Source organism: Pararge aegeria, chromosome 4 (assembly GCF_905163445.1).
Source record: "Pararge aegeria chromosome 4, ilParAegt1.1, whole genome shotgun sequence".
NCBI classification, from domain to species: Eukaryota; Metazoa; Arthropoda; class Insecta; order Lepidoptera; family Nymphalidae; genus Pararge; species Pararge aegeria.
In genome coordinates this window covers 17,490,281-17,513,866 of record NC_053183.1, presented here as the reverse complement: position 1 = coordinate 17,513,866, position 23,586 = coordinate 17,490,281, and the positions used below count along the sequence as shown (strand labels likewise).

At 36.2% G+C, this 23,586-nt stretch overlaps 1 protein-coding gene across 5 annotated transcripts in view; it reads left to right on the top strand.

Moving 5' to 3' along the window:
* The window catches only part of LOC120637911 (anoctamin-5-like), a 42,481-nt gene that overhangs the window by 17,565 nt on the left and 1,330 nt on the right, over positions 1 to 23,586 (top strand). For 3 of the 5 annotated variants that reach the window (XM_039909976.1, XM_039909974.1, XM_039909978.1), the window contains 16 exons: positions 995 to 1,060; positions 3,350 to 3,418; positions 6,642 to 6,802; positions 7,706 to 7,874; positions 8,460 to 8,580; positions 8,881 to 8,992; positions 9,603 to 9,763; positions 11,427 to 11,563; positions 12,139 to 12,405; positions 13,159 to 13,362; positions 13,785 to 13,933; positions 14,875 to 14,960; positions 15,797 to 16,002; positions 16,802 to 16,962; positions 17,769 to 17,871; positions 19,166 to 19,340. In XM_039909976.1, coding sequence (XP_039765910.1) covers positions 995 to 1,060; positions 3,350 to 3,418; positions 6,642 to 6,802; positions 7,706 to 7,874; positions 8,460 to 8,580; positions 8,881 to 8,992; positions 9,603 to 9,763; positions 11,427 to 11,563; positions 12,139 to 12,405; positions 13,159 to 13,362; positions 13,785 to 13,933; positions 14,875 to 14,960; positions 15,797 to 16,002; positions 16,802 to 16,962; positions 17,769 to 17,871; positions 19,166 to 19,340 — 2,347 coding nt within the window. Of the gene's footprint in view, positions 1 to 994; positions 1,061 to 3,349; positions 3,419 to 6,641; positions 6,803 to 7,705; positions 7,875 to 8,459; positions 8,581 to 8,880; positions 8,993 to 9,602; positions 9,764 to 11,426; positions 11,564 to 12,138; positions 12,406 to 13,158; positions 13,363 to 13,784; positions 13,934 to 14,874; positions 14,961 to 15,796; positions 16,003 to 16,801; positions 16,963 to 17,768; positions 17,872 to 19,165; positions 19,381 to 23,586 lie in introns of all 5 variants that reach the window. The other 2 variants (XM_039909977.1, XM_039909975.1) reach the window with 2 other exon arrangements.

The following is a 23,586-nucleotide window of genomic DNA, read 5'->3' as shown; positions in this document are numbered from 1 at the left end:
GGGTCTCCTCCCAGAGTGATAAAGGTTTAGGCTGTAGTCCACCAGGCTGGCATCTGGCCATTAAATATTGTATTTAGACCTCATCATTATGATCCCATGAAGCGTTTATAGCCTACTGGATAAGGCTTCGGCTTTCCTTTCGTGGTAACTGAGTTCGAGCCCTGGCACGCATTACTAACTTTTCGTAGTTATGGAGGTTATTAATTTAAGCAATTTAAATATCACTTGCTTTAAACGGTGAAGGACTGCACACGCCATGGACATTATGGAGAAATTTCGTCACTATGTTTACTTTCAGCGTTAAAGCAAGTGATACTAAGAGAGACAAACCGTCCGATAATAATTTCTACAGAGCGTTCAGCTTAAACCTTTAGTTATTCCCAAAAAAGGAGAAGTTTTTCTAGATACATACATACAAACATAGGACTATGGGTCCTTAGTCGGGTCATGACTTAGGACCAAATGATAATCGCCCCCCCCGACGTCGTCGAGCCCTGGGGCTCTTCTCATGGCGAGCTTTCGCGCTCGCCCTACTCCCCCGGTGACGCCGTAGCAACCCCTCAGGTGGTTAGCGGCAAGTGTCCTTCCGAAAAATGAAAAATGAATGATAATCGCCGTTACGTTGTGAAAGTGTTTGAGGTTAGGAAAGGTGACTTTTCCTCACCCATTCTCGATTAGACGAGAGTGGCCTTAAAATCAGTAGTAGTAGTATCGATAGTTTAAAAACGATACAAACCTGTATAAAGTCCGTTAAATAGTATACAGCTTGTCGCTGGTCTCACTTTTTAAACTCATGCAGATTCACGTAAAGCTGAATCTCGAAAGGAATCTCTCCCATTTTGAAAACAGAACCCACTTCAATTACATAGTTTAATGTCGTTAACAAAGAACTCCCCATTTTTGTCAATAAGTCAGTGCCATCTCAGCAAAATAATATAAACACTGTGGATAACAACTCTAAAACATTTTAATTTTTTTCATTTTCTTTTTCCAGATTCACGCGCCACTATCAGTACTTAGAGATTACAGCGAAATCCTAAAACTGAGGATGCCTATGAAGGTACGTGTGTGTTTCTTAAGACTCTCTCTCTGTTAAAGTTTAGCTCTTCTCTCGCTCTCTCTCTGTTTAAGTTTAGCGCTCACAGTTCCGTGCAGAAAGTGTTCGACAAGGTTAGACTTTAAGCAGGCCAAGCCCTTCTTAATTAACATGGCATAACGTGAGAATAAGATGCAGTTTTTGTCACAGTTCATCTGCACAACAGCACCGTTCATTGGTCAGAGCCACGTTTATTTTATCGTTAACCCACGTTTATAAGTAACGGTCTAAGGCTACATTGATCAAAATCGCAAATTTATTTTCCGGTGCAAGCATATTTCAGGTTCCCTGAGATATATCTGGTGACAAAATGCTTAAGTTTCCATAACGGTAAACTAAGGTTTTGTTACAAGTCAAGTACTCACGGCCTTATTACAATATACGGGACATTATAGAAAATACATTATTCAATAATTGTCGGATTTCAAGTAGCGTTCATTTTATAAATTTAAGCACTGTCATTTTCTTTTTTTTTTATCTTGATCTTGATTTATATTTTGTTTCTGGCCAGTCTTAATACCTTTCTTGATCTAGTACCTTGTACGCGCTATTGTGTTATATAAACTACAGCAATGTTACCTAAAGTCTAGTGTATAAATTATAGAGGCCTCGTAGTCTTAGTAAAATATATTTATTTCATCTGTTTATCGATTGTATAATAAGTTTTATTTTTACCGTATGACCATAATAGGTTTTAAAATATTTTTTTTGTCTGACTCTTTTCTATATTTTACATACTTTACAATCAATTAAGAAAATTAAATAAACTTATTGTATAAAAAATAAATTTAAAGCAAAATTAACATGGAAAATAGTTCTTTATATTATCAGTGTTTCATATCGGTTATTTCTCATAACTTACATGTTTCATATGACGTTTTTCAATACAATTGCGAGGGAAAACAGATCAATACAGATACAGATCCTTTAGATTGTATTGAAACAATAAGCAAAATAAAAATACTCAAAATGTTACCTTAAGAGTTTTTGTTACACTTCAATATGTGTTATGGTTTATATATTTGCAACTCTGTTGAAACATCTCATATAAAAGACGTGTGCATTGATCATTACAGTCTGGGCTCCCTTATTGCATAATACCACCTCGAGTCTAATGATCAACATCGCACATTAGTACTTAAATGTACTAAAAGGCAACTACAATATAATCACAATATTACCGCACGAGTGTTGTAATCGTTGAGTGACGTTTAACACGCCCACTGGAAACTAGCATAAGATATAGGAGAACGTCACACTTTTATAACGCCTCGTTACGCGACGCCACACGACGCGGGTTATTCAAATAAAGTAGTCAGTAATTTCGCCAGAAACTGGTGAAGAGAAGACTTTTTCAGGAAAATGGAAATGGTCGTAGCAAAAGAGCTTGCGAGCGAGATTTCGCTACTTAGCTAAAGAGCTATGTGTTAAAAGAGAAAAAACCCTTAATTGATTTTGGTGTTTAATGTCCGCATTAATCCTGTGAACTTTTTAGGTTAAGTTTAATTTTGCTCTAATAATAATTCACACGATATAAAAATAATCTCTATATATTATAATACGTGTATTGCTAAAATATCTTAAATAACAATTACTAGAGTCACGCCCAACCACCGAGTTTTTGAAAAACGTCTTATAAATCGATGAATTTTAATAGTTTTTAGTTAAATACTTATTTAAGTTTTTTTTTCAATTGTGATCGGAGATAACAACGATAATGCTGTAAACCTATAATAGATTATTCTAATGGTACTAGACATAATTTGTAATTCAATGTATGTAGTAAATTAATTGCTGGTGTGTCTTATGAATAAATAAATAAATAAAATGAACGTCGGCTGCACGAAAAAGCATGACTCATTGTTACGTTCCGCCTGAGCCGAGTGTGCAAGCGATGGAGAGGCACAATCGGCTTAAACGTTCGGCTTGTAACGCATCTCTCTTTTACTCAGAGTCTTGTAAAATTATCGTCGTTGAACCGATTTACAGACTACATTTTTTTAACAAACTCACTCACACATATATCTTTTGCATACATACATAGGTACACAAGCAATTTTAGGTTATACAGACTACTTTTAGTCTTTTTTTTAACTGTTTTGGTAAAAGTAAGCAGGCAACTTACCCGAACATTTTTCTGGCATCCCTTATGTATTATATTGTTTAACTTAACCCGCCTCGTGTGGCGTCCCCGTCATATTTGGCAGCTTGCTACAAATGTTTCTCCGCCCATAACCGTGTGTACGTTCGTAGGAATGCAGTAAGATACGCAAAGGTGGGCGGACGAATGCGATACTGAATGCTGCCATGTATATGTCAAAGGTATGCGGCTCTCGTGACTACGGATGCGTACATACATGCTTGCCTAACAGTTTCATAGCATGGCGTTGCCCTGCAAATGTCATTAACAGCTTTTTAATGGGCTTTCATTTTTGGTGTCGGGTCATTCTTATTTAGACAACTCATTGTGATTAACAATATCTTATAAGGCATTTAGTTTTTGGGTTTGGAGCATTCTTCTTGAAACCGATAATTGCTGTCAAATTTTTTTTAATGGGAATTCCATTTTTGGTGTGGGGTCATTCTTATTGCAACAAGTCAGAGTCAATATAACATCATTGACAATACTTTAAAACGCATTTTTTTTTTGTTGGTCATTCCTTTTGAAACAAGTCGTTGTCATAAATAGTATTAAAAAGGCATTTAGTTTTTGGTGTTTGGTCATTCTTATTGAAACAAGTCACTGTCTTTTACAATACTATAAAAGGTCACTGGTGTTGGGTTCTTATTTGAACAAGTTATTTTCAATTTACTTGCAAAATGCGCAGGTTGACAATCGATGTGTCTTTTTGTTGATACATATTTGAAACTGTCATTTTTGTTGAAATAAAACCTTTACGAGAAAAAATAGATAATTTTAAATTTGGAATTCGTTTTAAATATACGTATTGTGTATCTATTATATTTTCCAACGTATGATGCTACGAATGCTGCCATACATGCTTTACTAAGCTAGTAAATAGTTTAAACCATGGATATTATATTGTTTGGTATAGCGAGTTAAATCATCTGCCTTAAGCTTTTTAAGTATTTTGTGACTTTTTTGTTTTCAATTTATTTGATGCCATTTTGGCGCTGTAAGCGTGACGATGTAATACGGGTGTCCAAGGAACTAAAGTTAAAATGACAGAAATCACTATTATAACACTCAAATGACACATGTGGATCTTTAAGGTAGGGACAACATTTAAGCCGCTATTTGTACAGTGGCAGCCAATCCACTGTGTTAATAATAGAGGTATGTGACGTCAGTTTTTAGACTAAATCGAATCTGTTGAACAGTTACAATGTTTATATGAATATAACGAAAAACATTATTGGTAAATTAAATGTCAATTTGAGGGGCTGGCAAAATGTGTTTAGACTTATTTCGGGTTTTAACTAAAACCATGGCGTATCTTTGAAAATCTTTTATTTTGCTTAGTTTCAATAATTTCCTATAGTTATTTCTCGCAAAGGTTTTTTTTCTTGTGAACACTGAAAACATAAAGTCAGTGTTCGTTTCATAAAGAAAAAACCAATAGGTTAGTGTAGCTGTTAAAATGTACGTAAGTATATAATTTGTAACAATCATAACTATATATATGTTATTGCAATGATAAAAAAATTAAATGCGATATCATGGCTTTTACTAAAATAACAATAAAGATTAATAAACATCAACACTAGTTTAGTCTTACGTAAGGTAAATGTATGTGTATGTAATGTATTTATATTTTTATGTACCTCAAGACCATGACGTCATTTTATATTTTTTCAAATCCATGTTTGAGTTAACTACTTTGTCAAGAAATCATTGCCAAAGCTAATGCCTCAGCAACCCGGATTATTTGGTTATCCTTTATCATCATCATCATCAGTATCAACCACAACAGAACACGGCTCTTCTCTCAGCAAGAGCAGGGTTTGGACTGTCTGTTCACCACGCTGTCAAGTGCGAATTGGTAGTCTGCTTATTTCTCTCTCCCTGTTCTCTATATGGAGAACTCTTAGTCATGCAGGTATTAATTTTTACTCTGCTATCGCCGCTTTGCAGTCGTTTTTCGTACACGTTACTAATGTGGGCCGGTAAGTGGGGAATTGATATTGGCATTATATTCCAGCGAGGTATACAGTTAATTTGACTTTGTTATATTAAATCATAACTCATCCATAACAGTGAAATAATTTTAAAAAGGTAACAATTGTAAATACCAGGTTTTTTTTAAAATGCGGTATGAGCTTCTCTAGGTGTGTGCTTGTTTATTCATAAAGCTTTTCTATGGTTTTCTGTGGTTTTGTTTTTGTATTGCCAACGTTCACGGGTGGAGTCGATTATTCGATAACATTTATAGTTTGTGGTAATAATAGAAGTCATCATCATCATCATCCAAACATTATCGCCACTCCGCCTGTCTGCGTTGACCTTTTCAGTACGTTCTTTGGTTGTCTGTGGTTTAATATTGGGTCGATTGTGGGTAACCGGGATAACAGTAACCGTAGTACGAGGTTTTGAACGCTCCTAATCAAAGGTCGGTTCTGATAGCGATACTCTGTAAAGTCTGAGTTCAATTGAATTTATCTACTTTTGTTTTAAGGCTCTAATTCCTATCACAGTAAGCGCTCTTTGAATAGCAGGACAATAAATAACGGGATATCAGAATTTGAGACTATGAAACAATGTACATTAAGTCCATTTTGCTTTGACGTTACAGTGTTTCGACACTCGAAATTGATCACGATTGCGAGCGTTCTAAACCCATACTAAAGGTAACGTACTCGTAGTGTTCGAAGCTGTCATATCATTTTGCAATTATAGACAGGTGACAAAATAATAGCCCGAAATTAAAGAATAAGTTTTAAGTGAATAAGTTTTATCATTAAAAACATATGACAAAAATGTATTATGTATAAATTCGTCCCATATATATTATTATTTATAATGAGACTGCACGAGGAGGAAGATTTATTTCTTTTTTTAATGACATCCCATTTCTGAACTAACATTGTTTTTAGTTAAAAGATTTAAAAAGATAAGCATGATGTAATCTAACGTAATTTTTTGTCATAACATATATCTTTTCGTTTGAATTACACTAACTGAACAACAGTTTGTAAGAACTGGCATTAGTGCTAATTGAAAGCTTAACAAAAGTGCTAGCTCTAAAAGTATTTTCAAGATAGAAAGTGGTGCCAATACTGTTATACCTACATAAATCTCTAACTAAACCAAATTAACATGTCTTAAAGAAACGGTATCCTTTCTCAGTATGAAGCTGACAGTACACTTAATTGACAGGTTTATTAAAGGCCTGTAAATTTAGTTTACTTCAGAGATTTATGTGCAACCTTTTCGGCATCAGTCTTCTTAACAGACTACAGTAGTAAAAAGATGGCGCTGCTATTATATCCTTCAGTTTAGAATTATTTGTAATTGGTCATAACTTCAAACTACTAAAACACTACATTGGGAGTTAAGGCCTTTGTTTGTAAACATTATTTTCAGTTTTCAGCTCTCAAGGACGTTCACGATAAGACCAACAGTCTCATAGACAAGATAGACGTTTGTTGGGACAATTTCATGTCGAAAATTAGAGTCGATCCTAAATTGTTCCCTGAGAGAAAACATCGACTTACGGCTATTTATTCTAAGGATAAGGAGTACTTGTAAGTATTTTTTTTGCAACGTAATTGATCAGATTATATTCCTGTTATAGTACCAATGCAATTCCATAAGGCTAATTTACACGCTGTTGAGAACATTATGTCTTAGTCTCAGAAATACCTTATGACGATTTTTTCCTTCTCCGTTTAGCAAGTGATATTGAATTGCTTAAATTTAAACAGCACATGATACCCTTTAACGGCCCACTACACCGGTCTCCTCCCACAATAAGCAAGGGTTAAGGCCGTAGTTCACCACGCTGGCCCAGTGGGGATTTATCACTCCACACACCTTTGAAAACATTATGCATAACTCTCGGGCATGAAAGTTTTTCCACGTTGTTTTCGTTCACCGTTGATAAAGACATTGATTGATATTTAATTACTTAAATTAAAAACACACATAACTCTAAAAATTTAAAGGTGCGTTGCCGGGGATCGAACTAGGTCACTCCGAGGGAGGCTGATTTGTGAACCACAAGGCTATCAGCGTTACATACATAGCTAAAAGTTTTTTTATGTAACTTATACAGAATGGAATTTCCACTGTTTTTTTTGTATTGTTTCTTATTGAATGGCAGCACCTTTTATCAACTCTCGGATAAACGGGAGGTGAACTTCTCCTCCACATCGCACCGGTAAACGCAGCGTTGGTATATTCACTCCGTGGACGGATAACATTAAGAGAGTAGCTGAAAGTCGCTGAACCCAAGCGGCACAACACCGTGGTATTTGGAATTCCGTACAAAAAACCTATGTACTGTCTATTGGTTCATATGATGATGAAACTTCTCCAATTGTTGCCGAACTTCGTCAGTTAGGAACGTAAATTTTATCCCTTGTCAGGGGATATAATTTGTATCTCCTGCCTATGCTTGGATAAAAAGATAGATGCATGGTTCCCAGATTCGACACATCTTCGGAATGTTTCTGGACGCCGTCGATCCGCTCCCGCATCGTGCAGTTCATCCTCGACCGGAGGAAGTTCTCCGTAGACCTCAGCGACGAGTTCGCGTTCGGAATCTCACGGCTCATTGATAACAACGCCTACAGCGCAGCATACCCACTACACGATGTAAGGCAATTAATGGAACCTTAGCCCTGATTGAATTCTAAAGATTTTAAAGTGTAAAATCACGTTGTAAAAAGCAAGAGTTCCTTGCAGGCTCTTCGCGGTAGAATCTGCCTTCTGAACCCGTGGTAGAGTCACTGCAAACAGACTGGCTCGACTTTTCAAAAGTACTTATCAACTAGGCCTCTTAAAATAAATAAATTTTGAATTTTTTTAGCATTTCAAATTAGGTTAAGTTACAGTAAACCAGTGGGACACATGCGACATAGCATCATCAGAATTGTCTTTACTTATATCCGTCTTAAAAATGTGTGATGTATCATCTGCAAACAGTACAATGTCCCAAGAATTACTGACATGGTGTGGTAGATCATTTTTATACATTAAAAATAGAAAGGGACCCAAAATTGAGCCTTGTCGGACACCCATTAAGACAGCAGACACACTGAGACTTTAATGTCTTTTATGCTTATATTCATTTTATATCTTGGAATACCGCAAATACATGCCTGCTTCTATCCAATATATGAATTACAACGTTTTAAGTTTGGCAAATATAAGATTTTCACAAAAAATATTTCTCTACAGGGTGAACTCAAAACTCCAGGCTCAATGAGGCATCTTCTTTATACTGAATGGGCGAGCGTTTCCAAATGCTTAAAATATCAGCCACTGGACTACGTAAAGGATTACTTCGGAGTTAAAATAGGTAAACTATAATTTTTATCACGCAACGTAGAACTCGTAAGAACGTAAGTAGAACTCTTTAGAATTTATAATATAATAATATCCAGTGAGAATGCTCGCGTAACCATGTATAGGAATATTATTTTTAATGACCTTTTTTACGTTTTTCATAAAATTCAAAATTCTTTTTTATTTTTCCGTATAGATATATTATATTATTTTCGGGCGTTAAACTGTATTATTTCTTACCACCAGGTGAGTTAGCAGTTAAGGCCTAAATTATAGTGGAATAATAATATGTAATTTAATACATTGCCCTCAGGTTTATACTTCGCATGGCTTGGATTCTATACACACATGTTAATCCCAGCGTCAGTGGTCGGTCTCATTTGCGTTATATACTCAGCCGCTACCGTCTTCAGCAATAAACCCAGGTAAATATCGTTATCTTATTTTTACAAATTAAGCTATACCATCTTAGCCTGAATTCTCACTTACCACCAGTAAACGTAGTACAAAATTTGCTCGCTCGCAATCGTGAAGTCGTTTTAGAGTAATAAACTCTGTAGCGTCAAAGTAAAATGAAGTCAATGTTACTCTTTTTAGAGACGCAAATCCCATCTTTTATTTTACAAATGTTCTGCCTAAAGCACCAACCGAAGAATTGGATCCATTTTAAGGTTCAAGTATGTCGACACTTGAAAACGACTCCTCGCTAATTAGATACCTATTTATAAATTAAAAAATCCCTAACTTTGAAAAAATATGATTCTTTCGAATCCCATTACACTTCTTTAAACGTAGATTAAGATATATAGAGATAGAAATAAAAATTACGAGTATGTTCCTTACTATGTATTTCATATATTTCTTGTTTTTTGTACTTTATGTTTCTGTCACATCAAACGAAACAAAACAATCTTGTATTAGTTAAGATGTAGGACGCAAAATTGTACGCAGCCAAGTGCGCAGGTTGTACGTGTGTCCTTCGCTTTAAAACATTAGTATTTTTGCGTCGAGGGTTAAAAATATCGCCGTTTTCAGTGAAGACGTTTGCAACTACAACTCGTCGATAAGGATGTGCCCGCAGTGCGACTATTTCTGCGAGTATTGGGACCTCCGAGCGACGTGCCTTCAGTCACGGATAACGTACCTGTTCGACAACCCAACTACGGTGTTCTTCGCTATATTCATGAGCTTCTGGGGTGAGACAAATTATAATCAAACGTTCGTAAAACTCTGCCTTATGAATCGGCTGTAGCTGTCACAACAAATAGACTTGACTTGGACAGAGACTTGACGTTTAGGAAGTGCTTTTAAAGTAGTATACTAGTCATCATCATCATCATCATGTCAACCAATCGAGGTCCACTGCTGGACATAGGTCTTTTGTAGGGAGTACCACAATGGACAGTCCTGGGCCGCTTGCCTCCAGCGGCTCCCAGCGACTCGCCTGGTGTCATCCGTCCACCACCTCGGGGTCGCCATTCCAGCACCTTAAGACCCCAACGTCCATCGGTTCTCAAAGCTATGTGACCCGCCCATTGCCACTTCAGCTTCGCGACTCGCTGAGCTATGTCCGTAACTCTTGTTCTTCTAGGGATCTCCTAATTTCTATATACTAGTATTAATTAAATTTTTACTTGATTTGGTTTGAATTAATCCGTAAAAGTTCGTAAAATCATAAGGGTTCCAGGTGAAATTTTAGCATTAGGGTACATTTTCATATACAATGACTATATACAACGTGTAAAATAAAAGCGAAATAACACTTCTCAGGCTTTACAGGTACCTTATGTACTGACTCTGAAACTTGTCTGTGAAACCGAAACGCTACTAGTTCTTGAGAAAACCACTACCATAGCTTTTACTGAAAGTAATCAGATGCAGGCCTAAAATCACATGCAAAATTAAAATCATGTGACTACTGTCACTTTATTAGGTTCGAAAGTATTATGCGCGTGTCGGTCTTTATCTTCAATGGGGTTGTCAAGCACTTGGAATGTTTTAAATTCGATTTTATGGAAAAATAAATAAGCTTATTTTTATTTAATATTTCTACAGCGTGATTCCTTATCTAATATACTTATGCACCCTTAAAAAGTATTTCATAATGCGGGTACACGCTGTATACATAACGTTTAAATGAAAAGCCTATGCAGAGCTTCGCTTCTGCACGGTTAGCATTGACAGGAGACAATGTTATATCCACTGACAAGGGATAGAATGTACTTGCCTATAATATACGTGTAATCTACACGTATATTATTTTGATATTATTTACACCCGTCCAAACTACTGGAAACGATAAAATTTTTGTCCTCTCAATGCTGCGCTGTTATCTTCATATATCCTGCTTTTTTGACGTGACAACGTCTTATAAATTGGTTTGCCGGGTGACACTTCAAGAAACTGCGATACGCTCCGCTCACGTTATGCGCTCACAATGAGAGCGAGTGAGAGGCACGCGTCCCTTCCACTCGGGCATGGTTAGCCCGCCTAAGAGCGAGAGAGACAGACATAAAAAGTGAAAGGCACGCGTCCCTTTGTAGTAAACGCTGTTTCATTGTACGCAAATGTATTGCAAGTTATTGTATGTATATTTGTATATAAATACGTATGTATGTGTAAAGGTAAAAATAAAATTTTCTTAATATGAAATTCAGTGCGAGATTCTTTGTATAAATTAATGTTTTAAATATAATTCTTTGTATAAATAAATGTTTTAAATTGTTACTATTATTTCATCCTTCTTCCTACTATACGAATGAATATTCACATTAAAATTATTTTACCACTCAAAGTCGTTGTCACGTAAAACTTTCGCCCGTATACCGACTTTACAGGCATCCAATTTTTTTTTTATAGCGGCCTGTTTTCTGGAGCTATGGAAAAGATATTCTGCGGAGATGACTCATAGGTGGGACTTAACAGGATTCGATGTTTACGACGAGCACCCGCGACCGCAATACTTAGCGCGTTTGGCGCACGTCAAACGTAAGCAGGTATGAAAGTATTTGAATTCGTTAATTTTAATTTATAAACATATTTATATTTGCAGTTAATTTTATACACCAACGCGATGTGTATCAGCAGTAAGTTAGTCATTTATACGCGTTAAAAATAATCGCATATAAAATAAGCTTAATATGTAGTTTTTGTACTTGTAGTTTAAAAGTTCATTAGCAAATGGGTGGATCATACCTGTATGATCATTATAATTTCAATCGAAACAGTTTTAAATTACAGTAATTGAAAAACAAAAAATTGGCACCCGAAACTAATTGTTAATACTTGATATTATATAACATTTGTGTATACGTGTGGAACGTGTGTGAATTATTGTTTATGTTGCGCAGGTCTTTTTTCTTTAAGCTGCCATAGCTTAGAACCCATTTGAAAACACATGATTTTATGGTTGTCACCGCGTAATCTTTGTACAGTTATTTTTCAAAACGGTCCTCGGAAAAAGCGGAATAAAAGTTTCTCATGATAGAGTTCAGCTTTCGGAGATCGGAGATTCGGCCTTGTGTTTCTTTTCATTTTGAACTCTTTTTATTTGTTTTAATATTATTTTCAGCTTAACGTGGTGACTGGAGTAGAAGAGCCCATGGTGCCATTCTGGCGGATGAGATTGCCCGTCACGCTTATGTCGTTCAGCGTGGTGGCCTTACTTGTTCTACTAGCGCTGGCAACAGTGCTTGGGGTGGTGTTGTACCGAATGTCTCTGCTTGGAGCGATTATACTGCGAAGAAAGGATAACAAACTCCTAGCTTACAGTCCTATCATGTTCACAACTGCCACTGCTGCGTGTATTAACTTGGTTTTTATCTGCATATTCAATTACGTAAGTATTTATTTGGACTTATATTATAGTAGGAGATAATTCGATAAATCGTTATAAAAAGATATAAATTGTCAATCAAAGTGATTGTTAAATCGGCAATCAATGATCAGTCGTTCAAGAATTAATAAATTTCTCATTTCATCAGTTTTCTTAAAAAATGGATACCTATGTCATCATATCTTTCATCATCATGTCATTTAAAGTGACATTAATTTAAATAGAGAATTCCAAGCCAAATCACAAATGTTGCAGTTAACAGTTTCAGAAAACGACAATTCCACAAGTAAATTTTAGCTGCTTCACTTATAAATAAATAGATACGACTCTCCAATTTACAAGCTATATATTTAACTCCATTAATTTATAACTTTTTGTATATTTAATATTAATATCTCGTGTAAGTTTTTAAATTTAGTTTAGTATTTATTTAGTATAGTAGTAGTTTTTTTTGATTTAGTATAGTTAGAGGGCATAGGGGAGGGGGAGATTTTTAAGGGGGGGAGGGGTTCGAGTCAAATCCCATCTCATCAGACAGGGGGGGGACAGATAATTAAAAAAAAAACTCCCCACGTGATTTATGGACGCCCCCTTACCAAATAAAAAAAAATATTATTAATATATTTAAAAATGGTAGAAATGTGTCAGATTGTTATGAACATATGTGTTAAACCGATTATTATTATTGTATATTATCTATTCTATATTTACACAAGGGTTCACGCCATTGCTATTCAGTGCAATTTATTATTTCAGATCTACCAATTCCTCGCAGAATGGCTCACAGAGAAGGAACTTCTGAGAACACAGACGGAATTCGACGACTCTCTCACGCTTAAGATTTACCTCTTGCAGTTCGTCAATTATTACGCGTCGATTTTCTACATCGCCTTTTTCAAGGGCAAGTTCGTTGGTCGACCAGGCAATTACGTGAGACTGTTTGGACAGAGACAAGAAGAAGTAAGCTTAACTTGAAATTGCGGGCATTCACTAGCTTTCCCCACCTTTAAAAAGCGGAAAGCATTTTTGTTTCCATCAATAATCTACTAGAAATGCAGTCCCATACAAATTCTAGCTGGAAAAGTGTCCGGTAATATACCGATACCAAATTTAGTGCCACAATTGGCGTAATACAAGCATATTAAAAATGATTTGATTTGATTTATTTTCTTATTTCTCTACATTCTTATATAAGTACGATATAATGTTGCTTACGGGCTATATAATTACACAGTTATAATGTGGGCACTGATGCTTGAACTAGGTAAAACCTGTATTTCAAGCCACCAGGCCCTATCCCCAAGAAAAAATTATACAAGAAAAAAAACTTATTTATACTATTTTATAAGGTGTGTGTTTTACAAGGAAATTTGTCCATTCAGTGTTCGCCGGGAGGTTGCTTATTGGAGCTGTCTATACAGCTGGCCATCATTATGATTGGCAAACAGTTCATCAACACCATCGTCGAAATGATGATGCCCTATTTGCTCAAGTGGTGGAACATTATTAGAACTATAGGCAGAAAAAGACGGTAAGACATTGTTGCCAATTATGTTAAGTCGTTGAACTTAATCTGAAATAAGGTGATCCGCAGAAAATTACTTTTCTAAGATAGCTCAGCGAGTAAGATAACAATGATCTTAGCAAAGATGTGATCGTGGTGACCTTGAACCGGAAAGCACGTTTATCCTATATAGGTTTTATCGTTATTGTGCGGCTGAGGTACGCCTTTCATTCCCACACCTACTGAAAAAGAAAGACAGCCTATTATTACTTTGCTTTCCGAGATACTACGAGTCATCTCCGAATTGGTCAAACTGACCAACTTGAAAGAATCGCCTCGAGGCATTACCTCATTTCCCGGCACTTGTTCGCGACGAAGCAGGAATTCCTAGCATTCTCCGAATTGGTCTAACTGACCAACCTAAAGGCATGGCCTCGAGGCAGAATGCGTGTACACGACAACTATTGGATCATCAAGAACCACTCTACTTCAGTAGTGTTACTCGAGCAGGCGATTAGTCACTTCATTCATTTAACAGTTGTCAGTAACTATTTTATTTCTAATGTTCTAAACGTTAACCATAAAATGAGGAAAATCAGAAAAGTTTGCTAGCTAGCAACATTCCGCGTGTTTGAAGTGAGACGTGCCTTTTTTTCGTCCCTGTTTTTGTCACAATGCACTGCTTACAATAATGGCTGAATGAGAACTCTGTATGTCCTTAATTCTGTGCCTTTAACAGAATTTAGAACAGTTATAACGGCTTCAAGTAACATAGTAGTACTGAAGTACTGCTTTGCTGCGAACAAGTCCTGGGAAACTATTCATTGCCTCAATTGCCTAAATTCTTAAGTCTAGATATTTCGAAAGAGCGAGCTAAGATAAAACACTTTTATTCTGAAAAAAATTGGTAGAAATATGCTCCCAACTAGCAAGTTTTTGTATGATTGTAAATGCATAATTATTTGCAGGATTAAAAGTCCAATGCAGTGGGTAAAAGACTTTAAGCTAGTCGACTTTGGAAACATGGGTCTCTTTCCCGAATATTTGGAAATGGGTAAGTCAACTATGTAATAACCAACCGCATTGACAATGCCATCAAACACCGCAGAACAATTAGTATACTCAGTTGTATTCTTAGGTTTCAGCGTGCAAAAGGTGACTTTAACAGGTTATTTAGTAGTCTAGCTAAATTTTGGGTCAACTGAGATACAGAATCCCCTTTCTGGTCTACGATGAACCTGTTTTTGTAAGTGTTTTGTAGGACCTTGGATTGAAAAGCTTAAAGCCTCACTGTTCTTATTTTAAATCCTCGAATCCAACATGACAGTATGAACTTCAATGAACGTCAATATGTAGGTATAACCCGACCAAGCCATCAAGGCACCCTACATCACGCAGGTTTCTGTTAGGGTTGGCAAAAATTAAAAATATGGTAATATGGTAATAAAATGTTTATTCATCATATCAACCCATAACCGGCCCACTATAGGACACGGTTCTCTTCCCACAATGAGAAGGGGTAAAGGCCGTAGTCCACCACTGGCCCAGTGCGGATTGGTGGACTCCACCCACCCTTGAGAAAATTATGTAGAACTCTCAGGTATGCAGGTTTTCTCACGACTTCCTTCCACGTTTTCCTTCACCATTGAAGAAAGTGAGATGCGTGCTGGGATTCGAACTCGGACCGAGGTAGAATCCTATCAAGAAAGTGAAGTCAAGCTCCTCCTTTCTATCTTATCTACCTATCGCCGCAAAATGTTATTAAAGTATGAATGGCAGTTCTTAATACTATTATTAAAGTATAAAGTACAGACGAATCAATAGTACCTAGATAGTGTCTTCAAGTGCCGAGTTCGCTTGGTTGAATTGTACGTACGTTGTCTTGTCCAGTGTTGCAATACGGCTTCGTGACGATATTCGTGGCGGCGTTTCCGCTGGCGCCGCTTTTCGCGCTCATCAACAACGTGCTGGAAATGAGGTTGGACGCCAAGAAGTTCCTCACGTGCTACCGCAGGCCCGTGCCGCAGCGGGTCAACGCCATCGGCGTGTGGTACCGCATTCTCGACTCTATCGGGAAACTCAGCATTATTACCAACGTAAGTGTCATCCGCCGGATACTTTTTGTTTCTTAATTATAACAGACTAGTTGCCAGCGACTTCAATCTCTTGCTCAGTGAATACAAAAACAAATCTATCCCAAGAGAACGGTATTTTTAGCGATAAAATTCAAATAAATTCTAAATTCATTTATTTCAAGTAGGCCTAGTTTATAAGCACTTTGAAACGTCAAGTCAATCTGTTTGTAGTGACTCTACCAGCAGTTCGGAAGGCAGATTCAACCGATATGAGCCAATAAACTCAGCAGATTGCTCTTTTTCAATATCATTCCAGTTTGAAATTTTTGGAAAATTACTATTTTGTAAGAGTGAAATTTTTGATAAAAAGCCTAAATTTACTCCAGATTTAGTAACAAACATCCACTTTTACTTTCGCATTAATATATTATATGTTTATTTAGTTGCTACCGGTACCCAGCGACTTCGTTTGCGTACAACTTCTGATTGCCCGTACAAACTTTCTTCCGCTATTATGCTTACTGCCTTCTAATAGCAATAATCATTGTGCTATAGAATGCAAAGAAGGCTTTTAAAACAGACTGATCTCGCGTTTTGCTACAACTATCATTTGGTTCTAACCGGCATCGTACGAGAACGCAAAATCCTCTAAGTCTTTCTCGGTAGGGGGGTGTCTAGCCATGCAAGGCTTCCCACCATGCCAAAGTGAAATCCGAAATTTTAAATTCTTAAATACCGGCTCACACTTATAAGACATGACCAGAGAGGTCGCAACAAGTAAGGTAGGAGATAAGTGGTAGTACATTATGTTTATTTTCAGGGTTTCATTATAGCCTTCACATCAGAGTTTATCCCTCGCCTGGTGTATCTCGCCGTGAAGGGGGATATGACCGACTACGTGAACCACACGCTCACTGACTTCAACATAACCGTGCTCGAACATCCACCGGAAGGCACCAAGTACAATGGGACAATGTGCAGGTTATTATTTTTTTTTTCATTTTACTTAAAGTTCGCCCTTGACTGCAGTCTCATCGGCTTGTAGGTGAAAAGGCAGACGTTGGGGTCCCAACCAGTGGCGTTCCTAGGGTCTGGAATTTAAGCAAGCACAGTTACCTAAACGACGAATTTGACTCGTCATGACCTTCAAAAGTTACCGTTCTTGTTGTGTCAAATGACTAACAATATTAACTAATCATGGAAAAATACAACGATTAAGGTCAACACGCGAATTATGATTGGAAACTTCGATTGAAAATTAGTTGGATAAAAAAGTTTCTATGCGCTGTTTGTCAAAATTAAAAAAAGAAATAACAGCACTCCAAATATTTCTGTGAATTCTGGTCCGTTTAATTTTCATAGCACCTGATAAGTTATTAAAGTCATAACGAGACGCGTTACAACCATTTTTTTTCATTCCTTCATTTTCATCTATTCGGCTTTTATCTTAGTTCCGCCACTGGTCTCAAGGTGCTGGAATGGCGGCCTCGCATCGGTAAAGGCAGCGTTGGTAGACCCCCCATGAGGACGACACACGATATCAAACGAGTCGCTGGATTTTGGGACTCTATAAAAGACGTATATCCAGCAGTGGATTTCAATCGGTCGAAGAAGACTGCTTTTATTTCTTTCTATTAATTTATTTATGTATTATGGGTTGTATTACGGGCCACTTACTTTTTTATAACTTACACCTCTATTTACGCACGCACCGTCATGGCTGGATGGATGAATTCCCAGACCTACTTTTGAGACCAGTGAAGTTTCAGTTCAAGTTTCTTTTTTAGTTACCCGGGCTACTGGAACTACAAGGACGGCGATGACTATGAGCATACTAACTGGTACTGGCACGTGATGGGAGCAAGACTAGCTTTCGTCGTCGTATTTGAGGTAGGAAAGTCATACTTGTCAAAATAGTCCGACACGTTCAATTTTATTATCTTATCCATATGTCGCTGGGTCAGATCCGGCTCGAAGGACCAAAATGTATGCTGTTCCGGTACAATTATGTAAGATGCTAGAGATTTGCTTCATATATTTCTTGTCTGTTGTAAATTGATGGGAGACACACGTGTGATGTTAGCGATAGTTAGTTTGCAGTCGGACAGAAATACATATATTAGCTTCTATGTATTCGAAGTTGCGGCCTGGTACAAGGACGTGTTCCTTAGTGCGGAAATTAGGTCTAAAGACATTGTTTACCGTAGCTTTAGGAGAAAGAGACAAAAGAATCCCTCCTTAGGTTTACTAATTATACATTTATGTATTGTATCTATTTATAGCTTTATTGACCTCGTAGTTCCTTTGCATTAAAACAAACAACTTTTGTTCTACGACTTTTCAAAATTCACTATTAATTTATTTCATACAAAAAAATAATAAATTATGTTATTTATGTAAAGTGACATTACATTGAAACCAAATACATATTGTGATTCGGGTCAGTGACGTCACGACAGAGTCGTGGTTCGTGCGCTGTTGCCGATGTTACATTACAGAGTAGTAACAAGTAGAGTATCTAAAATATTGAATATTTCATAAAATATTCAGTTAGTAAATAGTCTCAAAACAAAAGTTGTTAGTTTTATATTCAAAATTCAAATTCAAAATTCATTTATTTCAAGTAGGCCTAATATAAGCACTTTCGAAACGTCAAGTCTGTCTGTTTGTAGTGACTCTACCACCGGTTCGGAAGGCAGATTCTACCGAGAAGAAGCCGGCAAGAAACTCGGCAGTTGCTCTTTTCCAACATCAAAAATTTACATTTTACATTTTAACATTAATTTTTCTATCTTGTGAGAGATGAAAGCGGAGCCGGATGCTTCCAAGCGACCTTGTCATTAAGAAATTCATCAATTGTATAGTAACCTCGCTCGCTTTAAATTTATGCATTGGTAGGTCCAAAATTACCTTGGGAATCATATTATAAAAGCTTATACTCAATCCCACAAATGACTTCTGTACCTTTCGCGGACGATATGCAGATTTCACTAATTTAATGTAAATAACTAAATGCCAAGAGCTTTCTGGATTTTTTTATTTAACCTTGTATACTGGAAATGTTATATTTTAAAATTTTTGTATTGTGTCCAGTTGCCTAAACCAAAAAAATGAATTCAAAAAAAGAACAGTAGAGCTTAACCTCCCGATGATGCAATAGTACAATATAAGTTCTCTCTTCCAGAACGTGGTAGCCCTAGTTATGATAATCGTCCGCTGGGCCATACCGGACATGTCCGGCGACTTGCGCGATCGCATCCGTCGCGAGGCGTACATCATCAACAGCTTCATAATGGAAGAGACACGCGCGCGTTCTGCGGTCGAGCGGTCGCCCATACCGGCCAGCTTGGAGCACCCAGGTCGTTTCGGGGCGCATTCAACGCCCGTCTAGTGGTTACGGTAGGCACCGCTGAGCTTTGTGTGTGCGTACTAACCGAGGGTCTTGTTCACTGGTTTTATGTCCCCTTATTAGTAACAGTCAGTGGCGTGCATAGAGGGTAAGCAGAGTGTATAAAAATGATATAAAATAGGAAAATCTCCAGTACGATTTATAAATACTTAAGGGTAGGCTTTTTATAACTCTTACAATGACTATCCTTAAGTTTTTTATAATTAACTATTTAAATCATCGGCAAACCCTGTGCATACCTTCTATGCCCGCGGATGGTAACGGTATGACCAAAAATGTCGGGTTAAGGTCATAGTTCACCGCTGGCCAAATGCGATTTCGCAGATTTCACACGACTTTGAGGACAATATTGAGAACTCTCAGGCATGCAGGTTTCCTCACGACGTTTTCCTTCACCGTTTAATCAAATAATATTTAATTGCGATAATTCAAAACGCAGATTACTTCGAAATGTTAAATGTCCACCAGGCTATCAAATACAAAAACCAGTAAACAGAACCCGTTATAAAAACTGTTTTGTGTGTTTGTGTTGATACACTGTTACGAATGACTTTAGACTTTCCATTTCAAACAGCTAGAAATGCTGAAATAAGTAAATAATAATACAATACTATCATAAACATTGCTTTGTAACAAATATTTAGAGTAGATTAATCCCCGTTAAACCTTTTGCTTTCAGAATAAAATTAGAAAATATGATTTCTATTGGTGCTGATAAGTTTGTACACACGTCATTTACTAAACAAAACTGAGGTTTAAAAGTAGGTTGTAAATGTAGTAAGTTGCGAGCGTTGTCGGTATTTTGCTGAACAAAGGCCTCAGGAATTAGTTATTGCTGCGTTTTTCATTGGCTGGTTGCTTGCGCTATCTATAAATAATAATCTTAAACTATTGAAATTATGTATTGGCTTCGGGACGCGCAATATCCTTAATATACTAGTAAAGGATCTTCGAATATGCGTGGAGTATGCATACGTGCATAAAAAAGATGGATAAGTTTTCTTTTTTTTTTAGAGGAAATGGCAGGGCTATCAGTTTCTAACTAAAAAAAAAAAACGCGTATTCTAGCGGTAAAATAGACATTTTACATACAAATTTTGTACAGAAAACTTTTTGATTTAAAACCTTCATGCAGTTGGATGTTATATACAGGTGTAAAGCAAAAAGCACTAGTGTGGAAAACAATAATTATCCGCACGCTAAATACATGGAAAAGAGCATTATGAAGTTTGGTTCACTTGTGAAAATATATACAAAATGCTTTTTAATGGTCTTCTTTAAGTCGAGTCGAGATTTATGTTGTGTCGAGATATGTGTACAGCCGAATCACCACCATTATCCTTTTACATATTCAAAACCATGAATTTCAGTGTATTTATACATCGACAATACAGCCGTTTGAATTAGCAAGAACCTCGACATAATATATACGTTTTTATAAGTTGTAAATTCCATAGGCCGGTTTTACTGTTTTCTTTTTCAATATTTAATACGATGTTGAACCGAATTCGTTCAATATTTTTTTTTTCAATTTAAAAAATAGATCAGCATCGGGCGCCAATTGGAAAACTATCCGATGCTGGAAGTAGACTATCCGATATTGGATGACGAAAATATGATCCCGTGTGGACAAAAAATTAATATTTTTATTGGACAACAATATGATATCGGAATTGGACGAAAATACAATAACGGAATATATAATTGTGTTGAAGTTCTTGCATATTTTTTCTTACTAAGGCGAGCTTTTACTCCTAATACACGTATGTTAAACAAAGTATAGTAACCGCCGAGATCAGCGCTCGTCCGACAGTTTGATGTTTGTGCGGACCATTGTGAGTGAGTTTGATAAGTTTATCAAATAACAGCATGTCAGGATTGCCATCATATTTCACAAGGACACTTTCACTAAACTTTCACCGATACTAATTCAGAAGCGTAGAGTCGTCAAGATCTTCGCAGTTTGAGAGTCAATTAAGCGAGCCTGTTTAAGCACTTTTCCAGCGGACAAGCACTGTGATTTTATCCTCGAACATCGAGAGTCCCTTTAATCTATCTGATCTACATTACGCAACATTCAAAATAATTGAAGTTTACTACACTAGTGAAGAAAAAATTAAAACATTAACATCCGCATTTTGTAATTTGGAAGCAGACGGTTTCAAATTAAGTACCTATTCGAATATATTTTTCTGTTGCACGAAACGAACATACTTGACAATGCTCGATATAAGACGCTTCTCTTACACCAAACTATTAATTTAATTAATTATTTTTTTTTTTGTTCAAATTTTTACCAATGGACACCTATTGTCCATTATTGTCCATTTGCCAGATTTAATGGGTCACTGTTGTAAGGCGAAAAAATGTCACCGTGATATACCGGTAGGAAGAAATAAGATAAAAACCAACTTTATTTCGTCAAAGTGCTAGTGCGCACTAATATTTTATAAATATTGGTATAAAAAGGGGCTAATATTGCTTAAATAAAATTAAGTGATTTAATCGCCGGAAAAGTGCTCGACCTTGCTTTCATAGTTTGCTCGTTGTATCTAAATTGACACTTAAGTTTTCGTATAAAGATAACTGTCACTAAGTTATTCACGAATCACAGAACTAAAAAGGGAATTAAAATGCATGTTTCCTTTTTTAAGAAAATAAATGAATGGGTTACGGTTTATTTATAACTGTCATCATGTCTATCTCTTTTCGCCTCTTACAAACTATAACTTACGTATATAATTATTAAAGAAATATTTTATAAGAATCTAAGTGAGTTTTAAAAAGTAAATTATTCAGAGAATAAAGATTTTTTGTTCAGTATTAAAACAAAAAACTCAAATTTAGTAATACCCTCATAATTATTGTGAGTTTATTCCCTCAAAATTGTGTGCAAAATGTGAGTAAATTTGAGCTGATAATGCTCATATGCTGTCCTAATTAAAAAGAGCGACTTTTGACATTTCGCTAAAACTAAGTTTCATATTAGTCCTGCATCTGCAAAATAAGCTTGTTCTTGTACAAAATATTATATAATAAAAAAAAGTATAAAGGAAAAGCTTATTCCTAGAATAGAGATTTCTCCCTGAATACCTCGAATGGGAATAAGCTGTAAATACTTGTTATGTAAACTTTTTGTACTTTTCTATGTCCTTGCGTTTCCGGTTCCCGGAATGAACTAGTAATATACGTAAGTTGAACTCCTTTTGCAGATGCAGGACAAACGTTGAACTCAATTTTAGTAAAATGTCAGTCTCCTTTTTCATTAGCACAGTAGTTGAAGTTAACAACTCAAAACTCACTAGAATTATGAGGGCATAAACTCAGGCATTCATATGTACTTTTAAGTCGATTAAAATGAAAAATGATTAAAATGTTTCCAACAGAACATAGAGAAATAGCAATAGGGTTATTAAACTGCCGCATGCAATTTAATTTTCTCCATCTCACTAACGAACTACAAAAAAATGCTGCAAAATGATATTTGTTTTACGTTTACTTAGGCTCGAGCCGTTTTATACTATACATATTACTTTTTAGTAATTATATATAATTGACGTTCATAGGTCACATTTTTGCCCAGTAGAATTAAAGTTGTGTTGATTATTTTTGCAAGAAGCTTCACGCAATGGCCAAAATTTTTGAGCTTTTATTGAGTAGTTAGGCCTACGCTTTGAAATTAAAACTAATTGTTATAGGTGATAAAATAAGTCTTTAATGGGTAATAGAAATTATAGCCATTTTTTACCAATTAATATCCATTATATGACAGTTTTAAAGATGATGATACATAACTATACATATATCATAAATAGTATATGAGTCTACTCAAACCGTATTCGGGAATGATATTAATGGGAAATTCAAAGACCATACGATACAATTTCATATTTGGAATATACACAACAGACATTCAACGTACGGTACACACTTATGGTATTACAAATAAACGTGGGATAACGTTGGAATACTTATTTAGTGTTTATCACGCTCTGACATTTGAAAGTTCTTTTAGTCGATGTATGACAGAAGACTGCATAAATATTTTGACATTTTGATTTTGGTAGAGCTTTTTGTGACAGATCTCGTCCGGGGAAATACGACTGCTATGCTTATTTCTGCCTCTAAGCAGTACAACTGTGTTCCGGTCTGATAGGCGTGGTTGTCGGTGCTACAGGCATATGTGGCTTGACACC